Source organism: Jaculus jaculus, chromosome 3 (assembly GCF_020740685.1).
Source record: "Jaculus jaculus isolate mJacJac1 chromosome 3, mJacJac1.mat.Y.cur, whole genome shotgun sequence".
Taxonomy (NCBI): domain Eukaryota; kingdom Metazoa; phylum Chordata; class Mammalia; order Rodentia; family Dipodidae; genus Jaculus; species Jaculus jaculus.
The window spans coordinates 98092255-98109442 of NC_059104.1; the positions used below are offsets into that span (position 1 = coordinate 98092255).

At 47.3% G+C, this 17188-nt stretch overlaps 1 protein-coding gene and 1 pseudogene across 2 annotated transcripts in view; one reads left to right on the forward strand and one right to left on the reverse strand.

Moving 5' to 3' along the window:
- LOC123459454 lies at window positions 1-9822 on the reverse strand (annotated as a pseudogene).
- LOC123459287 overlaps window positions 9453-17188 on the forward strand; it is a 19753-nt gene continuing 12017 nt past the window's right edge. The window contains exons 1-2 of one of the 2 annotated variants that reach the window (XM_045145118.1): window positions 9453-9605; window positions 14958-15098. In XM_045145118.1, the coding sequence (XP_045001053.1) occupies window positions 14964-15098 (135 nt within the window). In that variant the 5' untranslated portion in view covers window positions 9453-9605; window positions 14958-14963. Of the gene's footprint in view, window positions 9606-14957; window positions 15099-17188 lie in introns of those variants that run through there. The other variant, XR_006636192.1, reaches the window with a different exon arrangement.

The following is a 17188-nucleotide window of genomic DNA, read 5'->3' on the forward strand; positions in this document are numbered from 1 at the left end:
TTACTTCCCGAACTGGCGTCAGTACTTGGCCTTGCCCTGAAAGATGTGGTCAGCGAGGAAGCCAAGGCGGCATTGCAGCAGCTGAGCGTGCAGGTCGGTGAGCGCAGCCAGCTCGGGAAACGGGGCTCATGGTGCCGGTAGAGGCGCAACAGCCTGGCCACAGCGACCTGTCTGCAGTGCAGCTCCAGGACCCTCCTCTCCCTCCGCTCACGGAACATGCACACAAACTGCAACAGCAGCTCCGCATTCTTGTCCCACAACCCGCCACAGATAGCCTTGCACCAAGCCGGCCTCACCGTCCAGAAACATGGGCGCCCCGCCCGGTCCTCGGTGCATATTGCTGGTGGCACGCTGCAGGACGCGCGGGTCCCATTGCAAGCAGAAGTTGCTCTCGAGCCTGTCAAAGTTGGCCATCAGGTGGTTGAAGATCAGGTTGGTCTATTGCACCAGATCCACCAGCTACGCATGGCTGAGGTTGGCCAGCTCGCCTAGGGCACCGCACAGTGGCCGCAGACGGCTGTCCTCTAAGCGCCAGAGCTTGGGCACCAGGGCATCCCTGAGGTTGGGCAGCCAGCGCGTCCAGCTCACCACGCAGCCCTAGGTCCCAAGCCGCGCGCAGTTCCTCCTGCACCTGCACCCGCTGCGTGCGCCGGGCCTCCACCCGGGCTATTGCCAGGGGCTGCACGTGGCACTGAAGGCTCAGTAGGCTCGCCAGGTAGTAGGACAGGGCCTTAGGGGGTCGATGCCATAGCGCATGCAGGCTTGGGTACCATGGACACAGCGAGCCAGGCTATTGGAGCTGCGCCGCCAGCAGCCTCCATGCTCCAGGGCCACCACCCGGGCGCCCTGTTCAGTCTCCAACCATGCCGTGGCTCGCGCCCCCCCAAAAGCTTCGGGGTACTCCTTCCTCCAGGCTGTGTCCCCAGAAGATGCCCCGTGCACCGCTGAGCTCTCAGCCGCCGGCTGGGCTGGTCGGCGGGCACGGGCCGGGCGATTGTCCGCGCTGTCCGTCAGGGTGAGCAGCGCACGGATAGATTTCAGGGAGCCGCCTCAGACCTCCGATGCCAGGGGTGGGGACAGAGGGAAGCCCTCCTGTCAGCGGGCCTGGGCGCGGAGAGATCCTGTCGGTAGGCAGCATGGAATCCGCCCAGGCGGATGCCTGGCACACAGCGCCAGCAGCAAGTTCAGCGCCAGGAGCCAGAAGGCGGGGTTCTCCGCAACAGCCTTTCCCAGGCTCTTGTCTGCTCTCAGGAGCCACCTCCTTGGCTTTCCTTCAAGCCAAGCCCCATCACAGCAGCAGAGCACTGGGAACTTGCCTCGCTGCAGCTGCCCAAATGCTTTTATATTTCGCTGTGTGACCCTCCCAAGGTATGATTCTTACCTACATAGTCTCATCAAATAACCTTTGGAAGAAAACCTCAGAAACTGTACCCTGAGTTACAGATAACTATGGCAAGAGGGTATTTCACGGACAATTTTTTTTCTCCTCTTCCAAATTCAGTTCGTCATCACTAAAGAACTCAGCAATCCTCTTACCACTGCCTACCAAGCGCTTTTTCTGTTTTGAAACAGGCTAGTCTAGGACTCACTGCATAGCTCAGCTGACCTCAAACTTAGGGCAGTCTTGGCATCCTGAGTACTTGGGTTGCAGGGTGTGAGCCTCCACGCCTGCCCTCTGGTGTTCCTCTCTATGTAGGGTTCCCTTCAGCAAGGGTTGTAGAATCCGTGAGCTGGTCCTGTGCTCAATCAAGTAAGAAACAAGCTGTGTGGATGTATAAGCTGTCAGAAAAGCACATAGTGAAACCCAAGTTTTATAAACAAGTGGCAAACTAGGTTGTGTGTGTGTAATTATAGGCTGTAATTGCATCTGACAACGGTAAAGGTGTTGCAGAAAAACACCACTAGGAAAGAACCGGGGTGCCCAGAGCCACATCCAGGGTCAGAACTGTCTACACCTGGCTTGTTTATGCTTCCTAAGCAGCTTTTGCATGACTGTCTGACTTTCTCCTCTCTAGTACGTGTGTTGAGGTCAGATGACAGCCTTGGTGTTATGCCCTCAGGAACACCATCTATTTTATTTTATTTTATTTTATTTTATTTTATTTTATTTTATTTTTTCAATTTTTCAAGGTAAGGTCTTGTTCTAGCTCAGGCTGAAATTGAATTTGCTCTGTAGTCACAGGGTGGCCTCAGTCACCATGACCCTCCTACCTCTGCTTCCTGAGTGCTGGGATTAAAGGTGTGCACCACCACTCCTGGCTCCCCATTTACCTTAAAAAAAAGAAAAAAAAAAAAAACTATTTCAGAAAGAGAAAGAGAATGGGCACATCAGGGCCTTAGCTTTAGCCACTGTAAGCATCATCTCTAAGCCATCTCTCTACCTTGCTGCCTCCTCTTTTTTTTTTTTTTTTTAATAATCATAGGCCTGTAGCCCAACAGGCCAGATGGGGCTGGCCAGCAAGACCCAGGATCTGCCTTCTCCACCTCCTCAGCACGAGGATCACAGGCACACACCATGTTGGTTCCAAGGACTGAACTTGGCTCCTCGTGCTTGTACAGCAAGCACTTAAGCTTGTGCTTTTGTTGCCAGTCTGGTCTTGTCCTCACATGGCTTTCTAGGTCCACTTGCTTAGACTGTGCTTCAGGGTTAGGATCAGCTGAACTGGGAAGCTCCTTGTGGGCTGGATTCACATTTGTACCATGTGGTTCCTTTTAGGTCACATGCTGAAGCACACAGGTCACATGAAATCGCATAAGCACTTAATTAGCACCTAGTGCAGTCACAGGTGCTGTCACATTGCCCTGTAGAGCAAGCTATATGGCCAAAGCCCTCATCCCAGCCACCCTCCGATTGCCTGAATTATCACAGCAGATAGCTGTTTTTTTAATGCCTTCCTGCCTCCTACACCAACCATCAGAAACACATCCTTCACCTCACTTTTCAAGTTCATCAGACTCTCCAGTTACAGCAGTTTTGATATTTCTCCTTTTCTCTTTGTTGATAGTGTCCCAATATAAGTGCAGGCAGGATGTCCAGCTTCTCCCACTTGAGTAATTGTGACTGAGGGGTGGGCTCATGAGAGGATTTCTGGAATGCTGAGGTCAAAGGGCAATCAGCTGGTTCCAAATCTAGAAAGAGACAAGTGTGAGGTGGAAGGGGCTTCCTGGTGTAACACGAGTGAAAACTGGTGAGGGCACACCTAGTCACTGCAAAGGTCTTCTCCCCCCATATGAAGTTACCACCAGGAACGCAAAGTGTCTCCTTACAAAATCCTGTAGAAGGAGCTGGAGAGATGGCTTAGCAGTAAAGGCACTAGCCTGTGAGGCCTGAGGAACCAAGTTCGGTTTCCCAGTACCCATGTAAGCCAGATGCACAAGGTGGCACATGCATCTGGAGATTGTTTGCAGTAGAGGCCCTGGCATGTCCATGTCCATTCTCTCTCTGTGTCTGTCACACACACACATACATAAATACCCTATTTTTTAAAAACCTGGAGAAAAGCAGCATCTACTGGGAAAGGGTCACTTCCTGTTCCTTCTCCCCCAACACACAAAAGCCCAAAACTGGGGTAGGGTGCCACACTCTATTACTGTCTTGGTGAAGCCCTCTTGCACTGAGAAAAATGAAAACAAAGCATAAACAAAACAACCCCTGAGCAGAGACCAAACTAGTGACAGGACACAAAACAACCTCCACCCCTCTTCCATGCTGTTCATATGAACATTATAATGATGCTGAAACAGACAGGAGCATGGGAAGAAAATCAGCTCCAAGGCATCACACAGAAAGAAGATCTAAAAACCAAGAGTGGGATGCACTCTGGGAAAGCACTCTGCAATCTAAGCCTATGGGGTGGGAGGAATTTAAACCTGTGACACCCTGGGTCTGATCAAAGTAACACAGCCCTCACACTATAGGCCTCCCAGAAGAGGAAATGATATAGCCATGTGTACACCTAAAACTACCCTTTCCTTTGCACCTCTGTCCCACACAAGATGTCTGACAGATGTGTGACCCACTTTAAGAAATGACGCAATCTTCAGAACAAGGCATCAGAACGAACACACTAGAACCGCTGGATAAAGTTTTAAGTATAAAGGAGCTGGGGAGGTCACTCAGTGGTTATAGACATTCACTTGCAAAGCCTGTGATCCTGGGTTCATTTCCCTAGCACCCACCATCATAAGGCCAGATGGAAAAAAGTGGCACATGTGTCTGGTGTTCACTTGCAGCTGCAGGCCACTCTGCACACCTATACATAAGTATAAACCAGGCAGGGTTGCACACCGCATTCATCCCAGCCCTCAGGATGCTGAGGTAGGGGAATCGCCTTGCGTTCAAGGTCAGTCTGGGCCTAGAGTACTTCAGGGTCAGCCTGGGATGGTGGGGGGGGGGGGTGGGATGTAGGGAAGTATAGGAGCTAACCAACTGCAGAATAAAAAGTATAGTCAGGGTGATCCTAGATCAGTGGTAGGAACCAGTTGCCTTCTTTTGTTTACTTGTTTTTTGAATTAGAGTTTCACTCTAGCCCAGGCTGATCTGGAATTCACTATGTAGTCTCAGGGTGGCCCAAACTCTAGTTTCTTTCTTTCTTTCACCTTTTCTTTTCTTTTCTTTTCTTTTCCTTTTTCTTTTTTCTTTTTTTCTTTTTTTTTTTTTTTTTTTTAGGTAGGGTCTCACTCTGGTCCACTCTGACCTGTAATTCACTATTTAGTCTCATGGTGGCCTTGAAATCACAGTGATTTTCCTACCTCTGCCTCCTGAGTGCTGGGATTAAAGGTGTGCGCCACCACACCCAACTCCCCATTTTCATTTTCATTTTTGACACATGGCTGCCTGAACTAAAAATAGATGCTCAGATTGTAAGGTTTACAGAAAGGAGGCCAGAATAATTGTTCATCAGTTGAAGAGTGGAGTGTTGCTTTTTGAGACTGTATAAACTCAGGCTGGCCTTGAATTTGGTGTGATCCTTTTATCATAATCTCAGAGTACTGGGATTATCGATGTGTGCCACTGCCCCTGGCTATATTCTACTTTGGATATATTTTTACTTATTATTTGCAAGTAGAGATGATAAAAGGAAGGAATGGGTGTGCCGGGGTCTCTAGCCACTGCAAACACACTCCATATACATGTGCCACCTCGTGTATCTTGCTTTATGTGAGTACTGGGGAATCAACTTGGGCCATAAGGCTTTGCAAGCAAGCACCTTTAACTGCTGCACCATTTTTTCAGCCCTACTTTTGATTTTTCAGGAATTGAAAAACAAAATCTTTCTTAGTTCATGAGCCATGCAAAAGGAGGCCATGACTAGCTGGAGGCTCTACTGAGGTGAGTCTTTGTCCTTGCCAGCTCCTGGTCTGAAGCCACACTTAGCATGAAGCACATGTTTATTACAACAACTGGTAAAGAGTTAGCTTGGGTTACTTTTTTTTTTTTTTTTTTTGGTTTTTGAGGTAGGGTCTCACTCTGATCCAGACTGACCTGGAATTAACTCTGTCATCTCAGGGTGGCCTTGAACTCCTGGCAGTCCTCCTACCTCTGCCTACAGAGTGCTGGGATTAAAGGGGTGCACCACCATGCCCAGCTGCTTGGGTTACTTTTGAAGAGGATCTCTGCTACCTACACTAGACCTACATAATAGGTGGGGGAAAATGACATCAAGCCAGGTGTAGCATACTCCTTTAGTCCCAGCACTCAGGAAGCAAATGGAGGAGGATTGTCAGGCGTTCAAGCCCAGCCTGAGACTACAAAGTGAATTCCATGTCACACTGGACTAGAGTGAGACCCTACCTCAAAAAAAAAAAAAAAAGACATTAAAATAGACTAGCTAACCTGGAATTCACTATGTAGTCTCAACGTGGTCAAACTCAAGGTGATCATCCTACCTGTGCCTCCTGAGTGCTGGGATTAAAGGTGTGTGCCACCACACCCAGCAAAAGATGGCTTCTTTTTTTTTTTTTTTTTTTTTTTTTTTACGTACTGGAAAACTTTAATACAATATGGGCAAGCACAATATTCAAATACTAAACTTGTCAAGCACATGGAGATCGTCTGCTGAAAGTCAGACTGGACTTCTCTTTGCAGCGATCTCCGGGTAACGAAGCCGGCTTTCCCTCCGCAGGTCCGACAGCGATCTCGATGCTTGTTAGAGGTTCCATGTAAGAAATGACCACATGTAGGAAGTGTTGGGCACTGTGAGGTCATGGATATCCAGGCCATTTTGTCTCTGGAGGAGCATGTCCTACGCAAGACCAAAAAGATGGCTTCTTAACAGTTCAGGTGCTTTGTGGAAAAGCCAAAGGATCCAGGTTCAATTGCCCTACATAAAGCCAGATGCACAAGGTGGCACATGTGTCTGGAGTTTGTTTGTAATGACTAGAGGCCCTAGTGCACCCATATTCATTTTCCCTCCCTCCCTCCCTCCCTCCCTCCCTCCCTCCCTCCCTCCCTCCCTCTCTCCCTCCCCCCCTCTCTCTCACACACACACAAATAAATTAAATTAAAAAAAATTTAAACAGACTACTTGGGCTGGGCATAGTGTTGCATGCCTGTAATCCCAGCACTCTGGAGGCTGAAATAGTAAGATCATTGTTCAGGTCAGCCTGGGACTACAGAATGAGCTCCAGGTCAACTTGCTCTACAGTGAGAACCTGCCTTGAGGGACGAAAAAAGGACTAGTTGGAAAGAAGGATTTGGTTGGGGAGGAATTTGGTAGGAGGAAAAGGTAGGGAAATAAAGGGGGATTATGACCATAGTATATTGTTTTTATTTATGGGACTTGCAAATATTAAAAAAATTAATTTTGTTTTCTTTTTTTTCTTTCTTTTTTTGTGTTTTGAGGAAGGATCTCACTGTAGCTCAGGCTGACTTGGAATCCACTATGTAATCTCAAGGTGGCTTTGAACTCATGGCAATTCTCCTACCTCTGCCTCCCAAGTGCTAGGATCAAAGGCATGCACCACTACATCGAAAACAAAAATCTTTTTTGTATCTGGTTTATGTGTGGTATGGAGAGTCTAAGATGGGTCCTTAGGATTTGCAGGCAAGCACCCTCACCACAAAGCCATCTGTGAGGCTCTTTCTGACTGGACTAGTGAATGGTGTGACTGATATGGGGTGGGAATGGGTGTTAGAAAGAAAGGATGGCGTGGGCTTCCAAGTAATGAGAAACTCAACTACATGACACAGCGCTATTTTTGGACAAGAGACCGTTTGCACAACACTGTGCAGGGCTGCTGATCTCTTACAATCAATGAACAACGCCTCTCATCATAGTGCAGTGCTCCACCTGGGGGGCCATGTGCCATGATCCCACCAAATTGAAATAGTGAAATATGACAGGGGTTTGTGTGGGAAAGTAAGAGAGGAGATAAAATCCTCAGTAAGGCGATGTCAAGGCTCCTACTTAGGGTAGATACAGCGTCTCTCGCTTCACTGATAGCATGCAACCATGTGACTTCATTACTTTTATTTTTTTCTTCAAGTTTTTATTAACAACTTCCATGATTATAAAAAACATCCCATGGTAATACCCTCTCTCCTCCCACTTTCCCATTTGAAACTCCATTCTCCATCACATCCTCTCCCCATCTCAATCAGCCTCTCTTTTATTTTGATGTCATGATCTTTTCCTCCTATTATGATGGACTTGTGTCGATAGTGTCAGGCACTGTGAGGTCATGGATATCCAGGCCATTTTGTGTCTGGGGGGAGCACGTTGTAAGGAGTCCTACTCTTCCTCTGGCTCTTACATTCTTTCCACCACGTCTTCCGCAATAGCCCCTGAGCCTTTGAAGATGTGATAGAGATAGTACTGAGCACTGCAGTCACTTCTGTCCAGCACCATGATACCTTCTGAGTCATCCCAAGGTCACTGCCATCTGAAAAGAGAAGATTCTCTACCAAAAGTGAGAGCAGCATAAAGAGAAGGTTATGAACATTGAGAAGTGCTTACTAGACAGCAGCAGATATTACACCCCTAAACCACATGATTCCCTGTTTTAACTTTTTATTTATATATTTATTTATTTTGGTTTTTCGAGGTAGGGTCTCACTCTGGTCCAGGCTGACCTGGAATTAACTCTGTAGTCTCAGGGTGGCCTTGAACTCACGGCGATCCTCCTACCTCTGCCTCCCAAGTGCTGGGATTAAAGGCGTGCGCCACCACGCCCAGCTTGTTTTAACTTTTTAGTATCAGGGATGTATTCCCCCCTAGGAGCAGGCCATCAGTCCAATTAGAGGGCAGTTGGTTTCCACCATGATAGACGAGCCACTATTGCACCGGTTGGCCCATTTGGCCTGGCTGGCCAAATATAAGGCTTGCAGTGTCCACTGTTGAATATCTTCACTGGTGATTTCTTTCTCCCATTGAACTGCATGCAGAATGGCTTCTTCCAGCTTTCTGTCAACTGGTCTACAAGGACTTTTATTATCACTATACTATTCCACAGGTAAGAAAAGTAAACCAAGGGGCTGGAGAGATGTCTCAGAGGCTAAGGGACATTCCTGCAAAGACTAATGACCCAGGTTTGATTTTCCAGGATCCACACAAAGCCAGGTGCAAACAGTGGCACCTGCGTGTGGAATGTATTAGCAGTCAGGACACCCTGACACACCCATTCTGTCTCTCTCCCTCCCTCTCTCTGTCCCTCTCTCCCTCCCTCCCTCCTGTCCCCCTGCCTCTCTCTCTTTCTGCTTGCAAATAAATGGGCTGGGCATGGTAGCTCAGGACTTTATTCCCAGCACTTGGGAGGCCAAGGTAGGAGGACAGCTGATAGTTTGAGCCACCGTGAGACTATATAATGAGTTCCAGGTCAGCATGGACTAGCATGAGACCCTATGTGGAAGCCCTCCACCCACAAAAAAATAAAATAAAAAATAAAAATAAACACTGGCATGGTACCGCAGGTCTTTAATCCCAGACTCAGGAGGAGGAAAAGGGAGGAGAATTGCCCTGAATTCCAGGTCATCCTGAGACTATATAGTGAATTCCAGGTCAGCCTAAGCTACAGTGAGACCCTACCTGTAAAAAACATACATATATTTACATATTATAAGCAGTGCTCAAATCAGGTCTAGAAAACACTAGCTGATGCCTTTAATCCCAGCACTCAGGTAGGCAAAGGTAAAAGGAGTACCATGAGTTTGAGGCCAGCCTGAGACTACATAGTGAATTCTAGGTCAGCCTGGGCTAGAGTGAAACCCTACCTCCCAAAACAAAACAAAAAACCAAGACTGCCACTCTGCAGGGATCAAAGCCAAGCACACTACCGCGCTGCTCCTTTTCTCTGGCTACTGAAGCAGCACGCGCATGCGTCCAGTTCTCACCCCCCACCACCACCCCGTAAGGGTCACGTGCGGGCGTGGTGGGCGTGTCTTCGTGCGCGCCTGCGCCGCTGGGCTGACGGGGAAAGCCCTCCCTGCTGTGGCGGAGTTGAGGGTGAGTGTCTGGGAGCCGCGTCTTCGGGACCCGTAAGCAGCCGGCGCTTGGGACGCGACCCTCGGGCGTGAGCCGAGCGACTTCGCCAAGAAGCAGGAAGGTACGGGAGCGGGCCGGGGTCGGCGTCGGCCTGCGCGGATAGCCGGAGGCGCCGAGGCCCAGGTGGGGACCGCGGCGGCCCGGGGCCGGACTGTGGTCGGGCGGCTTCACGCGGGACGGGGAGGGCAGCGGGCCTGCGGTGGGGACCGGGGTGCCGGGCCGACGGAGGGGAACCCCGGCAGGCAGGCAGGGTCGCGTCCCGGAGGAAGGGGCGGGCGGAGCAGAGGCTCTGCGCCGCGGCCTCCTCCGCCCGGAGCCGACGACTGGGTTCGGGAGCCATGGCCGCCCCTGCCCGCCGCGCCCGGGGCTTCAGGGCCGCCTTCCTTCGAGTCTGACGGCTCCCGCGCCGCCGCGCTGCCGGCCGTTACTTTAACGGACCGGCTCTGGCCCTCGGCAGTCACAGAACTGTGCACCCGCCGCCGCTGTCCAATTCCGGGACACTCATTCCGGAAAAGAAACTGCCTAGAGTGTCCTCTCTCCTAGAGAGAGAATGGGCGCGCCAGGGCCTCCAGCCACTGCAAAGGGAACTCAGGATGCCTGCGCCCCCTGGTGAATGTGGCTAACGTGGGTCCTGGGGAATCGAACCTGGGTCCTTTGGCTTCGCAGGCCAACTACTTAATCGCTAAGCCATCCCTCCAGCCCATTTTTTTTTCTTGTTTTAAAAATACAATTTATTTATTTGCGCGAGAGAGAATGAGAGAGTGGGTGCACCAGGGCCTCCAGCCACTGCAAAGGAACTCCAGATGCATGCGCCCTTTGTACATCTGGCTTATGTGGGTCCTGGAGAATTGAACACCTTAACCACTAAGCCATGTCTCCAGCCCCCCTCCTTTTTTAATTTTTTTTAAAAATTTATTAGTGTTTGTGGTATAGTGGTGAGCATAGCTGCCTTCCTCCTCCTTTTTTTTAAAGTTTGCTGGTGCAGGTGTGATTCCTCAGTACTCACGTAAAGCCAGATGTAGAAAGTGCATGTGGAGTTTGTAGTAGCAGAAGGGCCTGACACACCCATATTCTCTCTTTTTCTCTCACATACACACACTGGCCTTCTCTCTCTTCAATAAATAAATAAATAAATAAAATTTAAAAAAGCATTTAATAAGAGTTGGGCATGGTACCTCACTTTTAATTCCAGCACTTAGGAGGCAGAGGTAAGGGAACCACTATGAGTTCAAGGCCAGTCTGGAACTACACAGTGAGTTCCAAGTCAGCCTGGGCTTGAAAACTGCCTCTCCCCAAATTAACAAAATCATAGTTAAAAAACTGCAAGGTGTTTAACTCATTACCTTGTCACTAGTAATGAATATAGCTGTTGAGAAACAGTTGTTTCATGAGGAATATCATGGTCTCCCTAATGACAGCCATGTTGCAAACAAACACATTCCCTTTGACATTCCGCTTGTGTGTGTGTGTATGTGCATGTGGAGTCAAGAGGACAGTTTTGATGTCATTCCTCAGAAACCATCCACCTTCTTGAGACACAATCTCTCACTGGCCTGGAGCTTGACAAGTAGGCTAGCCTGGGTGGCCTGCAAGCCCCAAGGATCCACCTGTGTCCAGCTCCCAAGCTCTGGGATAACAAGTGTACACCACTCACTATGCTTGACTTTATTTTGCTTTTCTTTTCTTTTCCTCCCCCGCTTCTCTCTTTCTTTTTTTTTGAGGTAGGGTCTCACTCTACCTCAGGCTGACCTGGAATTCACTATATAGTCTCAGGGTGGCTTCTCACGGTGATCACTCCTGCATCTACCTCCCAAGGGCTGGGATTAAAGGCTTGTGCCACCATGCCTGGCTGAAAAATTATTTTTTTTCCAATTCTGGTTATTGAACACAGGATCTCTCACCTGCTGGGTACGTACTCTTCCATTGAGCCACATCCCCAGCCCAGCAAAATGCTTAACCTTGAAATACATGTGTTCCATAAAGCTTGTTGTTAAGAAAGAACATGAGCTGGTCATGGTGACCTATGCCTTTAGTCCCAGCACTTGGAGGGCAGAAGTAGGTGAATTGTTATGAGTTCGAGGCCAGCATGACTATATAGTGAATTCCAGGTCAGTCTGGGCTAGAGCAAGACCCTACCTCAAAAAGAAGAGAGAGAGAACAGGAAAACATAAGTAGTAGTTGCTGTGCATGCCTGAATATACTCAACACTTATTATAATTGTAATTCCTTGCTTGTTACTTTCACAGGCTGTATCTGTAGTGTTTTACACATCATGTGGTTTTTTAAAAATCTCTATTGCCAGGCGTGGTGGTGCATGCCTTTAATCCCAGAACTTGGGAGGCAGAGGTAGGAAGATTGTCGTGAGGTAGAGGCCACCCGCAGAGGAGACTCAATAGTGAATGCCAGGTCAGCTTGGGCTAGAGTGAGACCCTACCTCGAAAAACACAACACAACAAAACAAAATCTCTGCTGTTTGAGAGTGATAGGGGAACTAATTAATAAACGTCACCAGAGGCTGGAGAGCAGGCTCAGCGGTTAAAGGTGCTTGCTTGCAAAGCCTGACAGCCTGTGTTCCATTATTCAGTACCCATGTAAAACCATATGCACAAGTAGCGCATATGTCTGGAGTTCATTTACAGAGGCAGGAGACCATGGCATGCCCATACTCACTCTACCTCTCTTTCTGTCACTTTCTCTTTGTCTCTCTCTCTCTCTCTCTCAAATAAATAAATGTAAAATAAATGTCAACTATGTACCAGCTCTCTATCTCAAATAAATAAATCTAAAATAAATGTCAACTATGTACCAGTGATGGTCCTGACAGGAAGGTGTTAGTCTTGCAGCCTAGAGAAGTGATTTGTCTGAGGTTCTAGAACCAGATAAGTGTTGGAAGCCACAATCTTCCTTAGGTTCACACATCCTTTTTCACTTTTTTTTTTTTTTGGTTTTTCCAGGTAGGTCTCTCTAGTCCAGGATGACCTGGAATTCACTATGGAGTCTCAGGGTGGCCTCAAACTCACGGTGATCCTCCTACCTCTGCCTCCCGAGTGCTGGTATTACAGGCGTGCGCCACCATGCCCTGCTTTTCACTTTATTTTTTTTCCCCCTCTTTTTATTTTAGAGAGACTGTGAGAGAGGGGAGAGAATTGTCAATTGGCCCAAGGCCTCAGCCCCTGCCATCAACTCTAGGTGCTTGTGCCACCTAGTGGGCATCTGCAGCTTTGCACTTGCCTCACCTTTGTGTCTGATGTGGGATCTGGAGAAATAAGGCGCTTAGTGGTGAAGGTTTTGTCTGTGAAACTGAAGGACCAGGTTTGATTCCCCAGTACCCACAAAAGCCAGATGCAAAAGGTGACATGTGTCTGGAGTTGGTTAGCAGTGGCTAGAGGCCTTGGTGCACCCATTCTCTCTCTCCCTTCCTCCTCCTCCAAATAAATAAGCTTTAAAAAAAAAACATGGTTAAGCTGGGCATGGTGCCGCACGCCTTTTATCCCAGCACTCGGGTGGCCGGGGTAGGAGGATCGCTGAGAGTTCGAGGCCACCCTGAGAATACATAGTGAATTCCAGGTCAGCCTGAGCTAGAGTAAGACCCTACCTTAGGGGAAAAAAATAAAACAAAAAACACGGATATTCTGATTGTGCCTGTGATCACTGGCTCAGACTTACGACGAGTGCTCATCTTTTTTTCTTGTTTGTTTCTAGCCCAGGCTGACCTGGAAAATACTATGTAGTTTTAGGGTGGCCTCAAACTCATGGTGATCCTCCTACCTCTGCCTCCAGAGTGTTGGGATTAAACGTGTGCATCACCATGCCTGGCTAACAGTTCATTTTTTAGAAAAAAAAAAAAATTATTTATTTATTTATTTATTTATTTGAGACAGAGAAAGAGTGGGAACTCCAGGGACTCCACCCACTGCAAACAAACTCCAGACACATGCTGCACCCCCTTGTGCATCTGGCTTATGTGGGTTCTGGAAAGTTGTACCAGGACCCTTTGACTTTGTGGGCCAACGGCTCAACCGATAAGCCATCTCACCAGTCCCAGTTCATCTTTTTAACAAGTAGGCAACTTTGGCTGGAGAGTTGACTCAGCACTCCAGGGCCTCCATGCACTGCAAACAAACTCCAGACACATGCACCACATTGTGCATCTGACTTAAGTGGGTTCTGAGGGCTCGATCCTGTGTCCCTTGACTTCACAGGCAAACACCTTAATCACTAAGCCACCTCTCCAGTCCTTGTTTTTCATTGTTATGGATAGCAAAACAACTCTTATGTTATCCTCTAGCGTAGCTGTCAGCAGGGTCAAGCAGGACATACTTCATGTTCTATGGGCATTACATGGACTTTTGTAGCAACCATTCCAGCATGAATGCCACCTGAGAACCCCTATGCATGTGTGTTCTAATAAAACTTATTTCCAAGCCGGGCGTGGTGGTGTATGCCTTTAATCCCAGCACTGGTGCTCCTATTCTCTCTGTCTCTGCCTCTTTCCCTCTCTTAAATAAATAAGTAAATAAAAATGAAAAAAAGTGGCTGTATTTGGTCCACATGATATAGGTGACCAACCCTTGCCTTGGAGCAATGTTGAGTAGTAGAACTTTTTTTGTTGTTTTTTGAGGTAGGGTTTCTCTGGAATTCAGGCTGATGTGGAGTTCACTGTGTAGTCTCAGGGTGACCTTCAGCTCACAAGGGTCCTCCTACCTGTGCCTCCCAGAGTGCTCAGATTAAAGGTGTGTGCCACCACACCAGGATTTAGTAATAGAACTTTCTGAAATGATGGAAATGGTCTACCTCTGCGATCTGGTGTGGTTACCATAGTCACATTCAACTTTTTTCCTTTAATTTGACAGAAATAGGGGGTGGGTGAGAATGAGCATGGGCAGCACGCTAGGGCCTGTAGCCACTGCAAACAAATTCCAGACACACATGCCCCCTTGAGCATTTGGCTAATGTGGGTCCTGGGGAATTGAACCTGGTTCCTTTGGCTTTGCAGGCAAACCCCTTAACCGCTAAGCCTTCCCTCCCGCCCACATTTGACTTTTAAGTACTTGAGATCTGAATTTTTCTGTGTCATCATATTTTAATGTTGTATAGCCACATATGCTTAGTAACCTTCATATTAGTGAAGCTATAGAGGCGGAGGCTGGACATGTAATTCAGTTGGTGGGGTTCTTGCTTGCTTAGCATGTGCAGAGCCTGGCTTTGATTCATAGCACTGCAAACTGGATGTGGTATCCCATGCCCATAATCCCAGCACTCAGGAAGAGGAGGCAGGAGGGTCAGAAGTTCATAAGTTTTCTTGGTTACACAGGGGTTTGTGGTCAGCTAAGGATACATTACTCCTTGTCTCAAAAAAAAAAAAAAAAAAAAAAATCCTCAGGCACTTGATAGTGTTACTTATGGTTAAATCAAAAATTGAACATATCTCATGTTTCTTTCTTTCTTTCTTTCTTTCCTCGCATTTCTTGTTAGGACAAAATGATGACAGAGAGAAGCCCATTGAAGGAGCGTTACCAAGAAGTCCTGGACAAGCAGAGGCAGGTGGAAAACCAACTCCAAGCGCAATTGAAGCAACTTCAGCAAAGGAGAGAAGAAGAAATGAAGAATCACCAGGTATTGTACTTCCTTCATTGAAGTTTTTGAGATGGGATGCTTAATGACTTGCATTCAATTCCCAGGGCCATAGAGAGAGAGACAGAAATACAGAAGTTGCACCCAGTAAAAAATTCACCAAATGTTTTTTCTCATATGTAGAACCTTCTGTTTTTCTCCTTTCACTGGTGGTTGAAGTCTGAAGTCCATTATTAGTAAAAGCAGATCACAACTCCAGAACAAAGCCTCCTCCCTCCCGTGTTGTTCTTCCATGTCATTTGTAATTTTCCTGTCTTTTTATCCTGCCTCAACACTCGGCTCCATAGTTTGCTGTGAGGCCAGGGGGGGATACATGAGATCCTGTCTCAAAAGAAATTTAAAATATGCAGATACTTTTATTCTAGCAGTCATATTATTAGGAGTCCATTCTGGAGATAATGTTTGTATCAAAGTGTTAACATGGAGAATATTAATTGTATATTGTAGTATTGTTTTAAAAATTACATGAGCGCCGGGCATGGAGGCACACGCCTTTAATCACAGCACTCAGGAGGCAGAGGTAGGAGCATCTCTGTGAGTTCAAGGCCACCCTAAGAACTACAGAGTGAGTTCCAGGTCAGCCTGGGCCAGAGTGAGACCCTATCTCAAAAAGCCAAAAAACAAAAAGATTAGACTAGACCCACTTGCATACGCTATACATAGCATGCACCTTATCACACCCATACTCTACATGTACCTATACAACACCCAGAAAAAATTAGATGTGGCAGTTTAAACAGATGTTGAACTTTAAGCAGAATGATTAGACAGCTTAGAGATATCCATATGATGGTATAGTGTGCAGTGATTTTTTTAGTTATGTCCACAGTTATTGATATATAGTATGCTCATGAAAAGTGATAAAAACCAACATGCAAATTAAATACAAAATGATTTCATTAAAACAGGAAAAATGGTGCCAGGCAGGATGGCACACACCTTTAATCCCAGACTTGGGAGGCAGAGGTAGGAGGATCACCATGAGTTCAAGGGCACCCTGAGACCCTTCCTCAGTAACAGTAATAAAGGCAGACGTGGTGATGCACACGTTTTATCCTAGCAATCCGGAGGGAGAGAGGTAGGAGGATCACCATGAGTTTGAGGCTACCCTGTGACTATATAGTCAATTCCTGGTCAGCCTGGGCTAGAATGAAACCCTACCTTGAAAACAACAACAATAATAATAATAAAATAGAGTAAAATGGAAAAATAAGAGGCCAGGTAGATACTGTAAAGCAGTAAAAGACGCTTGCAAACCTGCTGGTCAAAGTTCAACTCCCCATCAACCACATAAAGCTGGATTTAAAATGGCACACATATCTGTGAGCTCAAGTTGCCTATGGCAAGGGGAGACAGAGCCAAGAGAAATTTGAAGCTTATGGGCCAGGTACACTGCCACATATACATATATACACATATCTCATATCCACCCACACTTACATACAGGTACACAGAAATTTTTTAAAGCTTTTGATGTGGTTTTTTTGTTTTTTGTTTTTTGTGACCTTGAACTCACAGAGATCCTCCTTCCTCTGCCTCCTGAGTACTGGGATTAGAGGTGTGCACCACCACACCCAGCAAGTTTTTGTTTCTTTATTTGCAAACACTGGTACTGGCAAGGCAAACCCAGGTTGTTAGGCTTTGCAGGCAATCACCTTAACTGTGAAGCCATCACTCCAGTCCCAGATACACAGAATTTTTAAGAAACTTTCATTTATTTATTTTGCAATGGTGGTACGCACCTTTTTAAAATTTTTGTTTATGAGAGAGAGAGAGAATGTGCATTCCGGGGCCTCTAGCCAGTGCAAATGAACCCCAGATGCATGTGTCACCTTGTACATCTGGCTTATGTGGGTCCTGGGGAATAGAACCTGGGTCTTTAGGCGTTCCGGGCAATTGCTTTAATGGCTAAGCCATTTCTCCGCCCCATAATTTTTTTAAAAGGATGAAACGGCTGGGCATGGTGGTGCATGTCTTTAATCCCAGCACTGAGGAGGCATAGGTAGAAGGATCATTTTAAGTTCAAGGCCACCCTGAGACTGCATAGTGAATTTCAGGTCAGCTTGGCTAGA